The sequence below is a fragment of the Heterocephalus glaber genome, unplaced genomic scaffold (genome assembly GCF_053883595.1).
Source record: "Heterocephalus glaber isolate CG9 unplaced genomic scaffold, H.glaber_assembly_v1.0 deba00001431, whole genome shotgun sequence".
In the NCBI taxonomy this organism is placed as follows: domain Eukaryota; kingdom Metazoa; phylum Chordata; class Mammalia; order Rodentia; family Bathyergidae; genus Heterocephalus; species Heterocephalus glaber.
In genome coordinates, this window is record NW_028258295.1 from 3003072 (window position 1) to 3021284 (window position 18213).

Consider the following 18213-nt stretch of genomic DNA (forward strand, 5'->3'; position numbering starts at 1 on the left):
CTCCTCATCTCTTGGTCTGTAGGAGGAGAAAGGTCCAAGTCTGATTTCCACCTCCAGGTGATGTTGGTAGCATAGGAAAGACTATGACAGGAAGCCACATCTATAAGGCTCACTGACCACTCAGAGAGAATTGAAGGAAAACAAGCTGCAAGCCAGAAATAGCTAGACATAAATACAAGGTATTATAATTACTATCCACACCCAGCGCAATCTCCTGAGTTAAATTTAACCCTCTGCACAGCCTTTCTGAACTCAGGGAAGGAGGCCAGTAAGTGTCTTCAGGGGATGGGTATATGTAAGCAAGGGTACATGGGGAGCATCATGCTCACGGTGCCATGCAGCCAAAATGGGCCCTGTGTTTCAGCATGTGTCCACATTTGTATTATAACTTCTTGGTTTTGCTCAACCATTACTTTTCTGAAAACAATCCTGTTGGACCACATTTTCCCCTGTTGGGTATCCAGTGCAAGGCTTCCTTTTCATCCTGTGCTCTCTAATTTCTTTCTGTACTCATTACTCAGTAGTTACATTTGCCCAGCTGCTTGTGAACGTGTGTGACGTGGGAGGAGGTTGAGAGAGACATGCTCAACCCGGAAGGATCCTGCCATTTGGTTTCCACCTGTCCCCTCTCCTGCCGGCGTGTTCTGGGAAATAAGGCAGGGAAAGGGCATTGGCTGAATAGAGAATTCTACTTCTTTTATTATTATTTAGATTTTAATTTTTTATTAGTATATATTTATAATACACAGTGATCACATTCTTCTTGGGCAGTTGGTGCATGTACATAGCAGAAAACTCTGCTTCTACACATGCAGCCCATGGTAGAGGTTAAGCACCTTTAATCTGAAAACCCAAAATGTGAACTACCCCAAATCAGAAACTTTTTGACAGAACACCACAGATGCGTAATTCCACATCCGACTTCGTGTGACAGGATCACAGCAAAACACAAGTGCCCTACACATAATGTATAAAATTACCTTCAGGCTATATACCTAAGATATGCATGAAACATAAATCTATTTCACAGTTAGACTTGAGTCTCCTTCTCAAGATAGCTCACTGTATACATACCGTGCAAATATTCCAAAATTTGAGAAAATCTGAAATCTAAAATCCTCTGGGCCCAAGCATTTTGTATAAGGCATATTCCATCTGTATTGCACTGATCCTAATGACAAGGTGTAGGGTAGGTCAAGTGCTAGACTATTTAGAGAAAAAAAGGCCAGTCCTCTAGAGCATGTCTCATGGATATTTTCCATCCTAATTATAAATGTCAGCATACAGGGACCCATCAGTGGGCAGAGTTTTCTTAGCGTCTACTCCCTCCCACTTGAGGATGCTTTACAAGACTCCCACCGAGCTGCACAGGGCCATTCTGTTCCTGGTGGGGGGTTGGAAACCATGGACTGCTCTGAGATCCACAGTGATGGGTAGGAGCAGGAGCCTCCTGATGGACAGCTTTGCCTACCTGCCCTGGGAGAGGGATATGGGTCCTGCTGCCCCATTAGTTAAAAATATTGATTCACTCTTTTGGAGGATAAGGAAAAAAGACACCATTGTTCTTGTTCTTTTCCTACTTCTATTTTGGAGAAGCTGCTGAGGAGGTGATAGCTTCAGGTAAAAATTGTGCTAAGCGATTGAAAGGCCATTTCATGATGGAGGTCTCTGAGTCTATGGGTGTATTTCTGGCCCCCAACAATATGTGGAGCACCCTAACTCTCACCCTGGAGGAGAAGGTGGAGAAGAGAAGCTGGTGGAGACCCGTAGTGGCTTCAGTATAAAATCAGAAGGCCCGGTGCTCATTGCTGTTATGTCCTAACACACTGAGGCCTCAGAGTTGGGAGGTCCAGGAGGTTATCTGATCTGGGAAGAGGATATGAAGCCAGCCTCCTGACTGGGAGCTCCCCCACTTACATGCTGCCCTCCTGCAATATTTGGCTGCCTAAGCCCTTGGTACAGTCTTTATCATTTCAAACTCAATTATACCATCTGTTAACCTTCCTCTGGAGAAACAAAAATGTCATACCCTTTTCCCCTTTGGCTTTCTCCTCTCTGCTTCCTCTCAACTGTTTGATATCCCATTTACCTTAGGCACCTCCTTCAGTCTAAACATCCCAACTTACCTTTACAGTTTTGTGCAGGGCAGAGTTTCCAGATTAACTCTGTCTTACTTATCTTCTTGGAGCTCTGGACCTCTAAGCTTTTTATTTGTGTATATGTTTGTTTGCTTTGTTTTGAGACAGGGTCTCACTATGTAGTTAAACTCACTATGTAGCCCAAGCCAGCCTCAAACTCAAGGCGATTCTCCTGCCTCAGCCTCCCAAGTGCCGGAATTACAGGTATATGCCACCATGCCTGCTACACTGGACCTTGTGGAATGTGATGCTTTCTAGGCACACTCCTCCTGGCAGTTTCTATGGTGGGATGTCCAACATCCTTTTGCTTGCTTCCCTTGATGAGGCCCAAGTGCATGAGTCACTCTTACAGCCATGACATATGTCCAGTCCATGCTGACTGTGTGATCTTTGCCTTGGAAACTAGATGCTCACACTCCTTCTAGATTTGTAGAAGGCTGTTGCCAAGGTTTGGGGCCTACCCTGCTATTAACCCTTAAATCAGGGCAGCTCCAGTGATGGAAGTGCAGAGCTGAATGCTGAGTAGTACATGGGCTGTGGGAGGGAATCTGATTGTGGTTAATGCCATCTTATCAATGATGTCGAAGGTATTGGAATAGAGATTGTCATAGTATATGCCTGTGGGCGGATTCAGTATCCTGGGATTAGCATTTGGCTATGTAGTTCCTTAATCAGATCTTTACTGTCCCTACTTGGCCTTTTCTAGTCCCCATTAGCTTAGTTTATGTCTATTAAAAAAAATTTTTTTTTTTTTGATGTGGAGTCTGGCTATGTTGTCCAAGCTGTTTTCAAACTCCTGAATTACAATAATCCTCCTCCCAAGCCTTCCAAACACTAGACTGGATTACAGGTGTGTTCCACCATGCCCTGCCCCAATAGGTATTGGCTAGAAGAATTAGATTGTGCTAAAACTCTTTAGTGAGGATTGGCCTAACATCTAGAGATAGAGTTCCTCCCAGCTGCCCAAAACAGCCACCCTGATGGCATTTTAGTTGTTCTTTGAGAGGCAGGAAGAGCAGAAGTGTTAGAGATGACCATGTGGTCAGACGAGAGAAGGGCACAGCAAAGCACGTGGTTGGGTTGCTGGCCCAGTCCACTCTGGGCAGCATTCTGTGGTTACAGAGTTCCCTTTTCCTGCTCTTACCACCTGCAGAAGTATGAGGAGAAGCGTGGTCACGGAGCGGATAACTTTGGGAGTCGTCCGTACCAAGCCTTTCTAAATGGGGAACCTGAGACCAGAGCAAGCATAACTTTTATGTCACACAGATGTGTGTCACCTAGATGTCCACACCCCACGAAGGCAGATGCTACTATGTTTTGGACATGTCAGTAACTCCTGCCTTAGCCTGAATCATTCTCACTAAGAGGCAAACATGTATTGTGTCCCTAAGCTAGGATGAGGCTGCCTGTGGGGAGGGAGACTGAGCAGACTAATGGCCACAGCTGGTTTTGAATGGGGAAAAGGGATACTGAGAAAAGGTATTGGTAGGAAAAATTAACATTGGCAGTAAATTTAGACAGGATTAGACACCTGCTTAAAACAGCTCAGGCACATTTGCAGAAAGCCACGCACTAGACAGCACTTCAATGAGCCCCAATTTGTGTCATCACATGGAAAGAGGAATCATAGATAGTCTCTCAGTGTCTGCACAAATGGCTTCCCAGGTGCCTTGCAGAAACTCTGGATAGATTAAATAGGAGCTGGGTCAAGAAGTGTAAAACTGAGCTCTGGTGCTTTGCTTTCCACCTGGGTTTTCTGCTCGCTGACCCCTTCAACCACCCTCCTGAGACACATGGCCATTCAAGGTGTGCCAGGAGGCAACAGTGGCCTCTTTGGCACACACTGGGGTACCCAACTGGGGAGAGGGTCATCATATTGACTAGGATTCCTTCCTCATGACTCCCCACTTTTGCATGTGTGCATACACACACGCGCATGCGCGCGCACACACACACACACACACACACACATGCCTGTGTGTGCGTAAATAGGCCCTTCTCTCTTCTTCACTGGCTCCCACGGTGATGCAGTGGCCTAACAAAGGTGTTCTAGTGATGGGAGCTTCAGAAGCTGCCAGAGCAGAGTGCACCCTATTTAAAAGAAAACTAGGCTTAGGGTGGAAGAAGACGGAGGGGAAAGTACTGTGGCTCAAGACGTGGCCAGTGGAAGAGGGCCTCAAGGCCTGTTCTTAAGCACATGTCAGCATCTTAACTGGGGCACTCAGCAAGCAGGCTTTCCTGTTTAAGACCTTAATCCAGGATTAAGAAGAGGTCAGTTACCTCTGCAAAGAGGTGATTTAGAGAAAGGCTTAGTCTCCCCTAATATCCTGAAGTGGGTGGAGGTGTAGGTGCCTTCACATGGTCCCCTGCCTATCAGAAGGGGCCAGGACACTAGAGATTCCTGACTACTGAATTCCCTGAACTTCAGATTTAACCTTTTCCTTAAGCTTTAGCAGTGTGTGCTGTCTCTTCTTTATTCTCACACATTCCTCTGTGCTGACTAGGTTGTCTTAGATTGGAAAGAGACTGCAAAAGACAGATTTGCTGGCTGGGGGTTTACTGGGAAGTGCTCTTAGAAGGAAAGCCTTTCCGCAGGTGCCTCACCTTCATGAATGGAAGGAAGTGAGGGCATCAGGGCTGGGCAGAGGGAGCAGTTAAGTTTTGATACCCCTGAAAGTCTTCAGGTCAGTTGTGTAGAAAGCTCCAGAATTGGGGTAGCCTTATAGAGCTATCCAAAATCAAGGTAAAGGAAGTTCTTATATCCTCTCATGGACTAGTCATTGGATGTGGTCTGTCCTCAAGGAAGGAGTCTGCTCTTTGGTGAGTTTTTGTTGGAGGAAAGTTCCCAGAGAGGAACTGGGTTGTGACCCACCAGCAGCCATCATGCTAGGTATTTCAGGAAATGAGTTGGGCTGGGGATATAGCTCTGTGCTAAGGCTCAGGTTCAAGTCCCAATACAGAAAACAGAAGACCAACCCCCCAAAAGACAAAGAAATTAAACACCCCCCCCAACTGCAGTCACTAGATTATACTTTGTAAAGCAATTCTGCACAACACTAGCTAATTAGGTTAAAATTGTGTAGACCAATGATTCCTAAACATTGTTACATATTGCAGTCCCTTGAGGATCCATAAATAATACCGATATTTGTGCCAAGCATGGTGGCATATTCCTGGGAGGCTGAGGCAAGAGGATCACAAATTCAAGCTCAACCTGGGCAATTTAGCAACTTACTGAGACATTGTCTTCAAAATTTAAAAATAAAAAAAGGTCTGGGTTCAATCCCCAGTACTGGGGGAGGGGGTGCAAAAACCACAACCTGATACTCATCTCCCAGCCCCTGACATTCTGATTTAATTGGTTTTGGATATGACCTGGGCTTTGAGTATGTTAAAACTTTCAAATGTCTCTAAAGCGTAGCAAATTTGGATAACTATTGATATAGATTGTTCAGTGGATTTGTAGTTGGTTACTGGCTGAAAATCTAGAATTGATGGCTGGGAATATTTAGAAAAGAAAAAAGTGATATCCAGGTACCAGTTATCCTATTTGGATATAAGAAACTCAGATTCTTCTTGGGTTATAAGAAACTTGGGAGAGAAAGTTGCCATGGATGGTGAAATGGAATTTAACTGATAGGAGACCTAAAAACAGCAAGCTTGGCTGTCTTTGGTCCTGGGGAAGGCTTTCCTACTTACATATTCCTTTGTTCATGATGGATTCTGACCAAAAGGGCAAGCACCTGATCTAGTGGCAATCTTAGCCTGCCATAGAGTGGGCATTCTAATGGAGCTATCTGAATCTTCAGCCTCTTCTCCTTTATCCTGCTGACCATTTCTTTTTTTTTCTTTTGGTACTGGGGATCAAACTCAGGACCTTGCGCTTTCAAGGCAGATGGCAGAACCACTGATCTAAATCCCCTCTTCTGACAGTTTCTTGCTTTGGGTTTTAATTATGTAGCCATTGCTGCTCCTCTTGTGAGAGATGCAATATTAATGAGAGGTCTTGGGTTACAGCAGGGCAGAGGCCATCAATGTGAGCATTTAGACAACCCCAGTCACCTCTTGGTAGATTAGAGGCTGTTGGACTTGGAGAGGGCAGAGTGGAAACCTGTGGGACATTAGCTGCTTTGCATTAATGGCTCAGAAACATGGAGAATATCATGAATATTAATTCTAGAGTTATTTAATAGGGTCTCCAGAGTACCTGATGGCCAGAGCTTATCAACGCATTCATGTGACAAGGACTAATTTAGAAGATCTTTAATGATCCCTTCTCTTCTCTTGAACTCTTTGGGCACAAATACCTCTCTGGTTAATGTGTAGCTTTTTTTTTTTCTCTTCCAAACATCAAAACACCACTTATGCGGGATTTAGCTCAGTGGTTCTGGTGCCTGCCTCGCAAGCACAAGGTCCTGAGTTCAATCCCTGCAACCAAAAAAACCCCGCAAACCATTGATGTGTCCTGCCTCTGCTTCCTGGCTCCTCTTTCTTTGACTGCAGTCATTTATGGAGGCATCATACATTCTACAGTTGGAATGCTGGGAGATAAGTCTTGCTTCCTCTCTTTATGATCTATATGATCTGAGAAAAATTAATCCCTAAGATGCCTCAGTTTCCTCATTTATAATGTAAGGTTGATGTGAGGATTCAATGAGGGAACACACATTATGTGTATGAAAACTGTGCCTGGCTTCTAGTATACTCTACTTAGCTGTTTTACTCTGACTGATAACTTGAGGGGACAGATCCCGTCTTACTCATCTGAGCTTCTTTTTGCTCCTCAGTATAGTTGTGTATGTGAGGATACAGTTAGCAGACAAAAACCCTGCCAGTAATTTGAATAGGGAAAATTTAATATTAAGAATCATTAACAGCCCCATGATGAATGTAATCATTATGTGCTGCAAACATACTAATAAAAATAGAAATTAAAATTTAAAAACAGAATCACTAATGAGTAAAAATGTAGAGTGAACTCTAAAGGATACAGGAATAACAGGACGAAGAAATGTAGAGGGAGCAGCCACTTGCTGCTCCAGGATGGAGACAGAGGACTCAGTGAAGGAATAAACTTGTGAGAGGGCCCTGAACCCAGGGCTGAGACTCAGAGCTGTCTGGAGAGGATTTGGCCATAGCTAAGTGCATCCAGAAGGCTCTAGAGGTGCTACAGGGTAGGGCACATAATACGGAAATTCCCCACTGGGGCACCAATGAAGAAAGCCTCTTCTACTTCGTGTCTCGTCAGCACCTTCTACTGACAAAACCTTACATTGTACCACCTACCAAAGGAGAAATGTTTCAGGGTACAGCTCTAGTGTCCCAAGACAGAGCAAAGAAGGGTGAATTCAGAGCTGAGGGGCAATGCATTGATAAGTGGCTTAAATAGGAATGATGGAACTTCTGAGGATTAAATGTAATACTGTAACAGATTATACTTTCAAGTGCCTTTGACTTAAGTAGGTGTATATGGAAGGGCCAAGATATGGTGAAAACATGAATTTCAGAAATGACTGTCATTTTGTGTAAGGACAGGCATCTGATACTCGGTGTCCCCATCAGTTTGATGAAGCAAAAGTTATAGAATAGAATATGTAAAAGCACTCAACTCTTTGCCTAGCCCATGGGAAATTCTTTGTAAATGTCAGATGCCCGTTCTCCTTCCTTCTTCATGTCCCACACATCTAGTACCCTAGATGTTGGTACTTTATATGGACACCTGTCATTTGGATGACATTGAGACAATCGGGTCCATTTTTGCCTCCCATTCCCCATAATTCAACAAAACCAGGTTCACTTAAGTTATATGGAGTACTTTCTTTGTAAAAAGTCTTCATTGCTATGCAAGTAGGATTCAAAGATACAGTCCTTTGTCATTACTGTCCCCATTCTTGTCAACAACAATTATGAAGTGCATGGGGGGTTAATAAGACCACTGAAGGTGTCAAACATCTTCCTATGAAATATGGTGGAGCAGCCCTCAGTCAGAGGGGACTGTTCAGTTCAATTGGCTTTACAGACACATTTTAACTCTCTTAGCCCCAGGTCCTCTAAGGCACTCTCTGGAATGTGCTTTTGATACTGCCCAGGACTCTCAGAAACCTCTTTCTTTTAAAAGTAGAAGCCAGTGTCAGTTTTTTCTTATCTCTATGGGAAAGGTTTAATTTGGGAAAAAGGTACCTACTTTTATCTCAATTTCCTAAATTCATTTACAGAGAAGCAGTTTGGGAATCTAGGCAGCAAATAGCTTAGCTACTGAAGTGTGGAGATTGACTCTGGGGGCATCCGTTCCATCTGTGCAAGTCTGGTTAGCTTTGCCATGATCGCAGTCTGTGCTCTTGGGCTCAGCTGGCCACTGCAGAGTGTGCTGTCCTCCCAAGAAGGACAAGGTAAGGAAGTGGGGGTGACTCTGCAGATGGATAGACACTGTTAGGAAGAGGCCCCTGCCTTCCATGCAGCACCCCTTTTGATACCCAGTGGAATCATTAAGAGTAGAACTGAGCTAGGCAGATTGAGTATGTTCAGATACATGCTCTACTATTTGATAACACATATTGCGGGAATGTTATCAAGCCCTCTCTCTACCTCTTAGTTTTGCTATCCAAAAAATAGGGATCATGAGTAGTTGTTTCTTATGCTGTTGGTAGAAAATAAACAAAATCATTCTTATCAGGGCTTAGCTAATTGCATTGCACATAGCAGTTTATATTGTCGGGATAATTTTGGTTTTATTATTAAATTTGGTTTTTTATTAAGTGGGGAGCTTCTAATCATGAAAGAAAGGCTTACATTCTATAACATAGTAGACTAAAGTTTCTGTTGTAGTCAGTCTGTAACTGACTCATTTAGTGAGGTCCAATTTGAGGCAACCACGCAAAGAGCATTTTGGTGACAGAGGAAATAACACATGCTTAATCCAGGTGTCTCGTAGAAGTAAGATTTTTTTTGTATGCATACTCACTTAAGGATTCTGAATACCTGTCTCAGCACTAGAAGACACCTTCCTTGTGCTTTTCATCAATAGCTATTGACTAATATAAATAATAGTAACATTAGTTTATTTTACATATTATATGTCAGGTGAAGTGAAAAGTACATTAAATGTATTTTCCTCACCTAATCCTCGCACAATCTAGTCCAGTTCTGTTGTTTTTTTTTTTAAAAAAAAACTACATTAAAGATGAAGGAATCTGAAGCTTAGCATGGTTCACTTTGCAAAAGACCTAAAATTAGTTAATTGATAGGACCATCCTTTGAAGTCACATTTGTCTGACTCCTGAGCTTATCATTTTAGCCTATTGTTATCAATCTAAAACATGAAAATACTAACACTATGGGAGAAAGATGAATGTGTACAGATTATAGGGCAGGAGAAAAGGCCCAGAACATTTAGCAAAATTTGTCCAAAGTCACTTAGTGAGTGGGGAAGCCAGGATAAGGACTCTGGCCCTTTGACCCCAACAACTTCTTCATTGCTATCTAAGTCAGTGCAAAGGTACTGACTAATCACCTGTTCTCTGTCCAGTATTCCCATGAGCTAGAGGGACATGAAAGGAGTAGCCTACAATCTTACTGGGGAGCAGAGGCCAATGAAAGGAAATAGAATTTGAACTTGCAGATTATAAGGGCAGGGCCAGGGAGGCACTCAACTTTTCTTGGGTGTTTTCATATGTTTCTCTTTTAGTTCCTCATTGATTCAATAGTACTAAGAAGGGAGTACACATTTATTGGATTTTTCAGGTAGAAAGTGAATCTTAGACTAATGACTATTAATAAGGTCTAAATGACTAAAAAGGTTTACAAATGCAGAAAGTAGCAAAATTTAGCTGCTTTGGATTCAGATCTGACTCAAGCCCAAGGTGATCCTATGGAATAAATTAGCAGAAGAAGATTGGCTTTCAAAAGTAAGGAAGGTACTTCAGAAGATGTGGGGCTTGAGACAGACAAGGAAGAATCGGTAGAATTGGGCACATGTCTGTTGGGATCACCAATGTGCCTTTTTGTGGAGCTTGTATTCCTTTAGGTAACTGAGGTGACCCAGCAGCCCAAACCCAGTTGCTTTCAAGACCCTAAAAGGCTGCTGTTCTGTCAAGAGGTTGCAGAAATAAGCATGGAAAGAACTATCATGATGAGCCTTCAGGGCTAGGCACTTCTAGAATGAAACTTTTCCCCTATAAATGCCAAGAAGTTTTAGATCTCAGCATAAAGTCAGTGAGCAGGACACAGGTGACACCAGTGGATCATAATTACCCACCTTCAGCATGTTCTCCTGTGCACCTACAGCTGACAGACAAAACAGTCTCCTTTAGGAAAATCTGAAGAATAAGAATGTGTAAATTAACCCTCTGCTATTGAGAGTGTCCATGGTATAGCAACATGGACATCGCCTGGTTGTTTGTTAGAAAGACAGATTCTTGATGTTTGTTTGCCTAGACCTACTACATTGGAACCTGTGGGTTTACAAGATTCTCAAATGATTATTAAAGTTTGAGAGGCACTAGGCTAACCAATGACATTCTTGCTTTTTTATTGTTTTGGATTTAGACTTGGATTTCTTTTTCTACTCCCTTCAGCAGATGACATTGCTTCTCCAAATACAAGCACACTGAGGGTGTTGGGCAGTGCTTTAGTTTGAATCTGGAGTGTCTCGCAAAGGCCTGTGCATTGAAGACTTGCTCTGTGGCACTAACTGGGAAGTGGTAGAACCATTAGGAGATATGGCCTAGTGGAAGGAAGTTAGGTCATTGGGGGTGTCCCCTTGAAGGACCCATTGACCCTGTCCCCTCCCTCTCTTCCTCTCCTCTCCCTCTCCCTGTCCCACTCCCTCTCTTCCCCCTTCCCAGCTGAGATGAGGTGTACTGTCCTGCCACATGCCCAAAAACAAAAAGATTGAAACCTCAAAAACTGTGCGCCAACATATATCTTCTCTTTTAAGTTGATTATCTCAGGTATTTTGCCATAGCAATGGGAAGCTGACTAACACAGGCAGCTTATTATCCTGAGATTGGATTCAAGTGCTCTGAATCTCCAGCTCAGCCTCTTTCCCTTTGCCAGGACTCAGCATCCTCGTGTGTGAGATGGGTCGCTGAGGTCTTTCAGGTGATTATGGTGGGAATCAAATGATTTCATTGGAACAAAAGTGCTCTGAATCCGTGAATGATTTTCAGGTAATCAGGCTGTCCTTTGCTGAATAGAATACTGAACAGAACGTTCCTCTGGGGGCTGTGTGTCTGAGTAACAATCCTGCATTTCAGTGAACAGGCAGAGAAAATAGTTATCAGAGGTGCAGGTTAGAATTTGGAAACTCAGATGACTCTGCTTGTCAAGGGGGCAAGTGCTCTTCTCAGTCTATGAGAGCCTGACCTGCTCAGGAGAGAACCGGTCCTGCAGCTGCCATCCTGAAGAGGTCCTCAGCCATTTTCTCCTGTGGATTACTGTCTTCAACGCTGCTTCTCTCTTAGCCCTATTCCCAGGGCTCTGGTAGGGAGAGCAGCTGTCATGCTGGGGAGGACACGAGCCTCTATTCAGAGCAGGGCGCCTGTGTGTTTATTTAGCGTCACCTCCTTGATGTGGGTTGACCTAATAGGCAACACCTGGGAAATCATTGGTGACAGCAGAGGGAACAGTCTCCCAGGAGCATCATCTTGTGTTTTGTCAGATTTGAGGGGCGAGGAGGAAATAACATCTTTCAGCCCCGGTGGCTCCCTCATCCAAGCTGGCATGAATAATTGAGAGCTGGCAAGCTGACTGCACCAAAGAGTTGCATTATGTAAACCAGCAGGCAGCAGCTTGTGTGTGTGCCTGTGCCGTGTGCATGCGTGCTTGCGTGCGTGTGTGTGTGTGTGTTTGTGTGTGTCTGCGCGCAAGAGAGGGTGCATGTCTGAGTGTCTGTGCGCCTGTGCGTGTACGTGCCTGAGCTCAGAACAGCTGTCTGTGAGGGAGTCAAAGGGAGAGAGAGAAAGGGAGCGAGCCAGGGCCAGCTAGCGACTTCTGTACTGGTGCATGACCACACCAAACAACAGCCACAGAGGGAGGTGGGGGGGGGATAAAGGGGGACCATGCTTAAAATTCCAGAGCAGTTCGAAACAGCAGAGCCAGGGAGCACCCCCAGCTTATGAGAGCCCTGCCCCCTCCCGGTAGAGTCAGGGCTTTGGGTTTGGCATGGAGGTGAGTGCCCTCCGACCTCCTCAGGGCCCCTGCTCCCCGCCCCGCCCCCACGCTCAATGCATGAATGAATGAGTCCTCTGCACTGCACCCTGCTACCGCTCCTAATGGCCTCCAGGTTAGTGCTCACCGTGCTGAAGCGCGTGTGTGTGCGCGCGTGTGTGTCAGTCTGTCTCTGTTTCTCCGTGGGGTTTGGGTACTGGCTGGCTATATCCTAGGGTTGGCGGGGACCTTTCTGTCTGATTATGTGCTTTTTCCAGCGGACACGCAGGCTGCTCAGGGCTGCCAGGAACATAAACCTTTGGAGGCAGAGTAAATCTGGAGTCCATGTTGTTTGCTTCTGTTCTGTTCTTTCGGGGGATCTGAAAGCAGCCTGCGTGACATCATGCTGCAGAGATGTCATCTTCGTTTTCCTCCTGGCCTTGTCTCTTCTCTATCTTCTCCTTCCTCCCCCAGGAGCACTGTTTCAACTGAGCTTTGGCACCAAGGGCGGCCCTGGGTGGGCTGGAGGGAAGGGCTGCGCTGGTGCTGATGGGTTTCCCATAACCAGTGAGGCTTAACTGGGGCCCTCTGATTTGGAGAAAGGAGGGCAGAGGATTGAATTAGTGGTGCGTCATAGAGGTTGCCAGGAGCTTCTTGGGGAGGCTGGACAGGCCATGTGCTCCTGTCCCCACCCACTAACTTCCTCCCTGGCGCCCCTGTGGGCAGGAGATGACCACAACAGTGGTCAGGAAGGTGGGGACAGATCCTGCTCATCATACAGGGAGAGAGCCGTAGGACACATGGGTCAGGTCACCAGGAGAGGACAAGAGGGGAAATGGAGAGCTCTGGACTTGGGGAAATAAAGGGATTTGTTTCTTTGGCTCTGCCAGTGCTTGGCTCAGACATTTGCCATGTGTTTTGAGAAAACAGATTCCCAGTGGCTGGGCCTTACTCCCCCACACCTCCTTGCATTGTTAGTTATTTGCTTCGTTTAGGGAAGTGGCAGGTGGGGGAGGACTTGGAGCTTACTGTCTCTCTGGAGCATCAGCCAGGGGCTTAGCCAGGGCTGGGGGAATCGATCTTTGCCTCTTCTGACATTTGCTACCAAAGTCTGCTCTGTGGACACCCCCTCATCCTCTGCCTCCTGCCGCACCTCTCCCTAAAGCTAACCTTGATTGTGAGTGTACTTGCCTTTGCTTTGGATCATACTCTGCAGGTCAGAGACGTCTCATACCAAGATGGAAACTCTGGCCTCAGAAGGAGGGTCAGGGAAAGGGATGTTTCGTGGAGCTTCCTGTGGCAGGGAAGTGGCAATGTCAGGACTGTGCCCAGAAAGTAGTGTCCCATGGAACTTGGGAGTCAGCTAGTCTGGTTAACTTTTTAGACATTCGAGCAACTTTGAAATCATTGATTGTGGACAAAATGAGTAGGAATTTTTATCATCCTACCTAGAAAACTACTTCCTCTCTTTCCTAGCCCTACAAATTTCCTCCACTGAGAGGAGCGAGCTTGGCTCCTTTCCCTCTGGGTATTAGAGCCCTGGTAGTGTTTGTGAGCTATAACCCTCCTTCATGCCTACCCGCCTTTGTTCAGAGGAAATGATTCTAATTTCTCAAAGCTATATCCCCCCTGGCAGGTCTGGTAGGTCGCACCAGGTTCCTTGTCTGAGGGACAGCAGAGAAACAGGCTTGTGGAAAAGACCTTTGCAAGGTTGTAGACTATTTGACCAAGGGCCAGTGAACTCTTTCTGAAGGTTTTATGGGCTTTGTGGGCTATGCTGTCCCTGTCACAAACATACACCCCTGCTTTGCACACCAAAAATGACTATGAACATTTTGTGAACAAATGAGTGTGGCTGTGATCACAGTAAAACCTTACTTATGGACTCTGAAATGTGGATTTCACGTGGCTTTCACATCATAGAATATTACTCTTTTTTCAACCATTTAAAATTGTTGTGGCCTAGAGATACTCATATCAACCATTCGGGATTGTAGTATGGCCTAAGCTGGAATAAGAACTGGGTGATTTTTGCATCATCCCACCGGAACTCTGGTTGTCTGCCTGGAGGAAGTGTGGAGTGCAGGTGTGTGTTCCTTGGAGGGATGTGTGTGCATGTGTACATGTACTGACACCCTCCTTAGCCTGTAGGGTATGGTGGAAACACAGTTCCCAGAGACCCAGAAGAGAACAGTGACTAATTCCAGATTCCCCTGATTCAGAAGACAATTCTAGAAATACATCTGCACTCTGATTTCTAAATTACATGGGGTGATTATTCTGCTCTATTCTGAACCAATCAGACTACTTCTCTGCAGTAGAAGCCATGACTGGGATCTAGTTTAAGGGCGCTTGAGATCAACTGGAATCCATTTACTCAGAGGAGAGAGAGCCCAATCAGGGGGAGGGTACACCAGGTTAAAGAAGGCGTGAGAGCTGTATGAACATGGAACATGGAAGAGAAATTAAATTTGTTCTACTGCTCCAAATGGGGTAGAATAAGAACTTTGGTAGGAAGCTAAAGGAAACAGATTGGACTTAAAAGAAAAACTGTTTTCTACAGTGAAATGATTTACGGATCAGGTAAGGACTTCTCTGTCACTTTCATATATGAGTTCAGACTAAACAAAGATTGAGTGAAGATGCTGTAGAAGAAATGATTTTTAACCTCTGAGAATAGGTTTGAGAAATTAGAATCATTTTCTTTGAACAAAGGAGAGTTATAGCTCACAAACTGACTTTGTTTGGGAAAGTTGGAATGAAAGAAAATAAATGTTTGTTTTTTTTTTTAACTGTAACTTCCTGATGGTAAGAGGAAATAATGAGAAGGGTAATAAAGGAAAGCTCTGGGATTTTGTACCCCTTGTGTATTTTAAATTTAGTTGAAGCCTGTTGGGAGATTTAGTTAGGCATGTGCTTGAAGCCACACAGTTGGACTGACTGCTTACTGCCCTCTTCATTCTAAAGTTTGTATGACTTATCAGAATGGTTATTCTTTGGCATGTTTCTGTTTGATGTCTAACAGAAAATAAAGTAGCACAGGGTTTGAATCCCAGGATAGCCAGGCCAGTGAGGTGAGTGGTGTACGGGAAGGCCCAACAGATGCTGTCGTTCACATCTTCACCACTTGCTAGTCTGACGAGGATCCTAACTAGGAACGTTTATCTGCCAGTACTGTGATATCCTCTGCTGCCTGCATGGATGTGCCCCTGACCAGAGAAAAACCTCGGGGCTAAATTCAATGCGGGCTCAGTCTGCCAGCATCTTGTTTCTCCATACTTTGCCTAGTGTAGATCCGAGTCCTCTCCCAGAAATGCTGCCACTCTCAGCAGTTCCCAGGGTACTCTTTATACCTTCTTTGCCATCCTCCTCTCCCATCCTGTGGGGATTAGTTGGTGTCCACACTTGAGCAGTAAAAGCTGAAGCTCAGAGTGGAGTGGTTTGCCCCAGATTGTATACTAGAAAGGGCTGAGTTAGAAAGGCCACCTGATTCCTGGTGTACTATTCCCCAGTTCCTTGGCCTTGCTGCCTGGACAGGTAGCCCCTATTACATTGGTGGTAGTTAATAACATGTCTGTCTCTCCCACCAGACTGGGAGTTTCTTAGAGGCAGAAATAATGTCCTTAATGCCTAGAACATTACCTGGCATGGAGCATGGTTCTCAGTGATGGATAAGTGGGTGGGTGGGTGGGTGGGGGGATGGATGGATGGATGAATGGATCCTGCACAAACTCCTTTCCATTTTGGTAACAGTATTTCTCTTGCTGAGGATAGGGGGAAGGGCCCTTGATGAGCAAACTTAGAAGGAGCTGAAAATTCTATTCAGTTGAACTGCTTCTTGTTTCAGTAGTTTGTGGTCTCTCAATGCATTGGAAATATTTTTCAGAGAATGGGCTTTTGGGGCTAGCTTAATACCTTTCTGCTTTCACAGGTCCCATTCCCTTGAGCTTTAAGACTTCTGAAATACTTTGAGTGGGGTTACTTTCTGTAATACTCTGTCTTTACATTTGGCTGATACAGTGTTCAGCTTGAAAAGATTAAGTCCCTACTCTATGCCCAATATCATGGTTGATATTATGTGATATAAACAACCATGACATAGTTGCCCCATAACATCTCCTAGTCCAGAAAATATTTGCTTAATGATGTTGAATTATCAAGATGAGCTTAATTTTTGAAGGCTTATGTTCAGAGTGAGTTGGACAGATAATATAATTGACTCCAAATGAGAAATAAGACCTATGGCATGTAAAGTCCTTTTAGAGATATCCCAACCTGTATGCAGTTACCTGTGAATGCTCTAGATGGGAAATCTGAAGTAGCAGTGGGCAGCTGCCATCAGGGCCACCGCTGAGGGAATTCCTGCACCAGTGGGAGGATAGGCGATGTGACTAAGGCTCCTTCTAAACTAGATTATTATAGATCAGCTCAGGCAATTCAGTAGGCCTGTCCCTTAAATGTTACATGTTTGTTTTGTTGTGAACGAGCTTGAGGAAAAGAAATTGTATAACACCAGTAAGTTCCTGTGTTTAATTTCATATCAAACTGCTTTATCCTTATCATGCCAGCCCTATGAAAGTAGGAACTAGCTGAAGATGTGAATATTGACAACCTATGTCCTTGCCCTGCATTTTTGCCATGTAGAAAAGAATTTAGGAACAGAATTCTGTTTCTTCACTGGGAATTCATATGCTACTTCTAACCTCTTTTCTAACTCCATGAGAAATTACAGGAAGCCCTTTACTTTGGAGATACACTGTCTAATTAGGGTTATTCTTTTCACTCAATCCAGTAAAGTTGGTAATAACCATTTGACAGACAAGGAACACAGGGACACAGAAAGACATCTAGATCAAATGACCAAGTCATCCAGGAGTCTGGAAGTAATGCCATCTTTCAGTTTTCATGGATCCAGAAGTCAGAATAAGGACTAAGGTCTGGGTTTATAAAGGCTGCAGATTTGGGGCCTGCTTAAGAAAGATATGTCTAACAGATATATCTGAACAGTGGAATGAATGAACAGATGGCTAAATAATAAAATGAATAGTTTTAAAAAGAGCTCATTTCTTTATTCATGTGATGCATGTCTGCAATCCCAGTGTATACCAGTCATTTTGCTGAAAGTACTGGGGAACTGTACAAGAGACTAGGCTCCTGCCCCCATGGAGTGATCATTCTAGTAGTAAACAACTCAACCACAGAAGAGGCCATTTTAGCTTCTCTAAGTGCAGGGAAGGGAAACACAAAGTGATGATGTACCGATTGCCTGGAGGCAATGAGGCCACTTTGGGCGGAGTGATCCTTCAAGAACATTGCTCGAAAAAGGAGACATCTGAACTTTGATCTAAAATCTGAAAAGGAACCAGCTTTCAAAATTTTTCAAGTAAGAAGTCCAGGCAGAGACCCCCAAGTACAAATATCTTTGGGAAAAGGTGAACTTGTGATAGAGGAAGAGATAGGTCTAGGGAGGTTGGAAAAACACAAGAGAGAAAATAGTATGAAAGGAGGTTAGGAAAAACAGTTAAATTCCAGAAGAAGTCAGATGGCCAGTCATTAAGTTCTTCTCTTGGGAGATTTGAACCTTTTCCTCCAGAAGTTTAGGACAAGGAAGGAGAATGGATTTGATGGTGCCTGTGATTGTGTGACTTCCTTTCTGCCTTCTGAGACTGCCTCTGTAGCATCCTCAGCATTTTCCAAGATCGTCATAATTTGCTCCTCTTTGAAATATCCATAGAGATAGCAGCACCTTCGGCTTCCCCCTGCACTCAGGCAGGATGCAAACAAACTCATTTTGTTTTTGTAGGAAGGGGGGAAAAGTGGGTCAGGCTGTTTTGGCATTTCAGGCATGAAGTCTGGGTTCTATTGAAGGCTCTAGTCTCCATGGCAATGAAAACTAGTGTTTGTCATGCCTGTTCCTGGATTGAATTCC

The 18213-nt window shown here is 44.4% G+C and overlaps 1 protein-coding gene across 24 annotated transcripts in view; it reads left to right on the plus strand.

Moving 5' to 3' along the window:
* The window catches only part of Gramd1b (GRAM domain containing 1B), a 251281-nt gene that overhangs the window by 179635 nt on the left and 53433 nt on the right, over positions 1 to 18213 (plus strand). The window contains exon 1 of one of the 24 annotated variants that reach the window (XM_087212602.1): positions 726 to 12420. The exons of 22 other annotated variants lie outside the window; for them this stretch is intronic. In XM_087212602.1, the coding sequence (XP_087068728.1) occupies positions 12374 to 12420 (47 nt within the window). In that variant the 5' untranslated portion in view covers positions 726 to 12373. Of the gene's footprint in view, positions 1 to 725; positions 12421 to 12484; positions 14868 to 18213 lie in introns of those variants that run through there. One more of the 24 variants, XM_087212611.1, reaches the window with a different exon arrangement.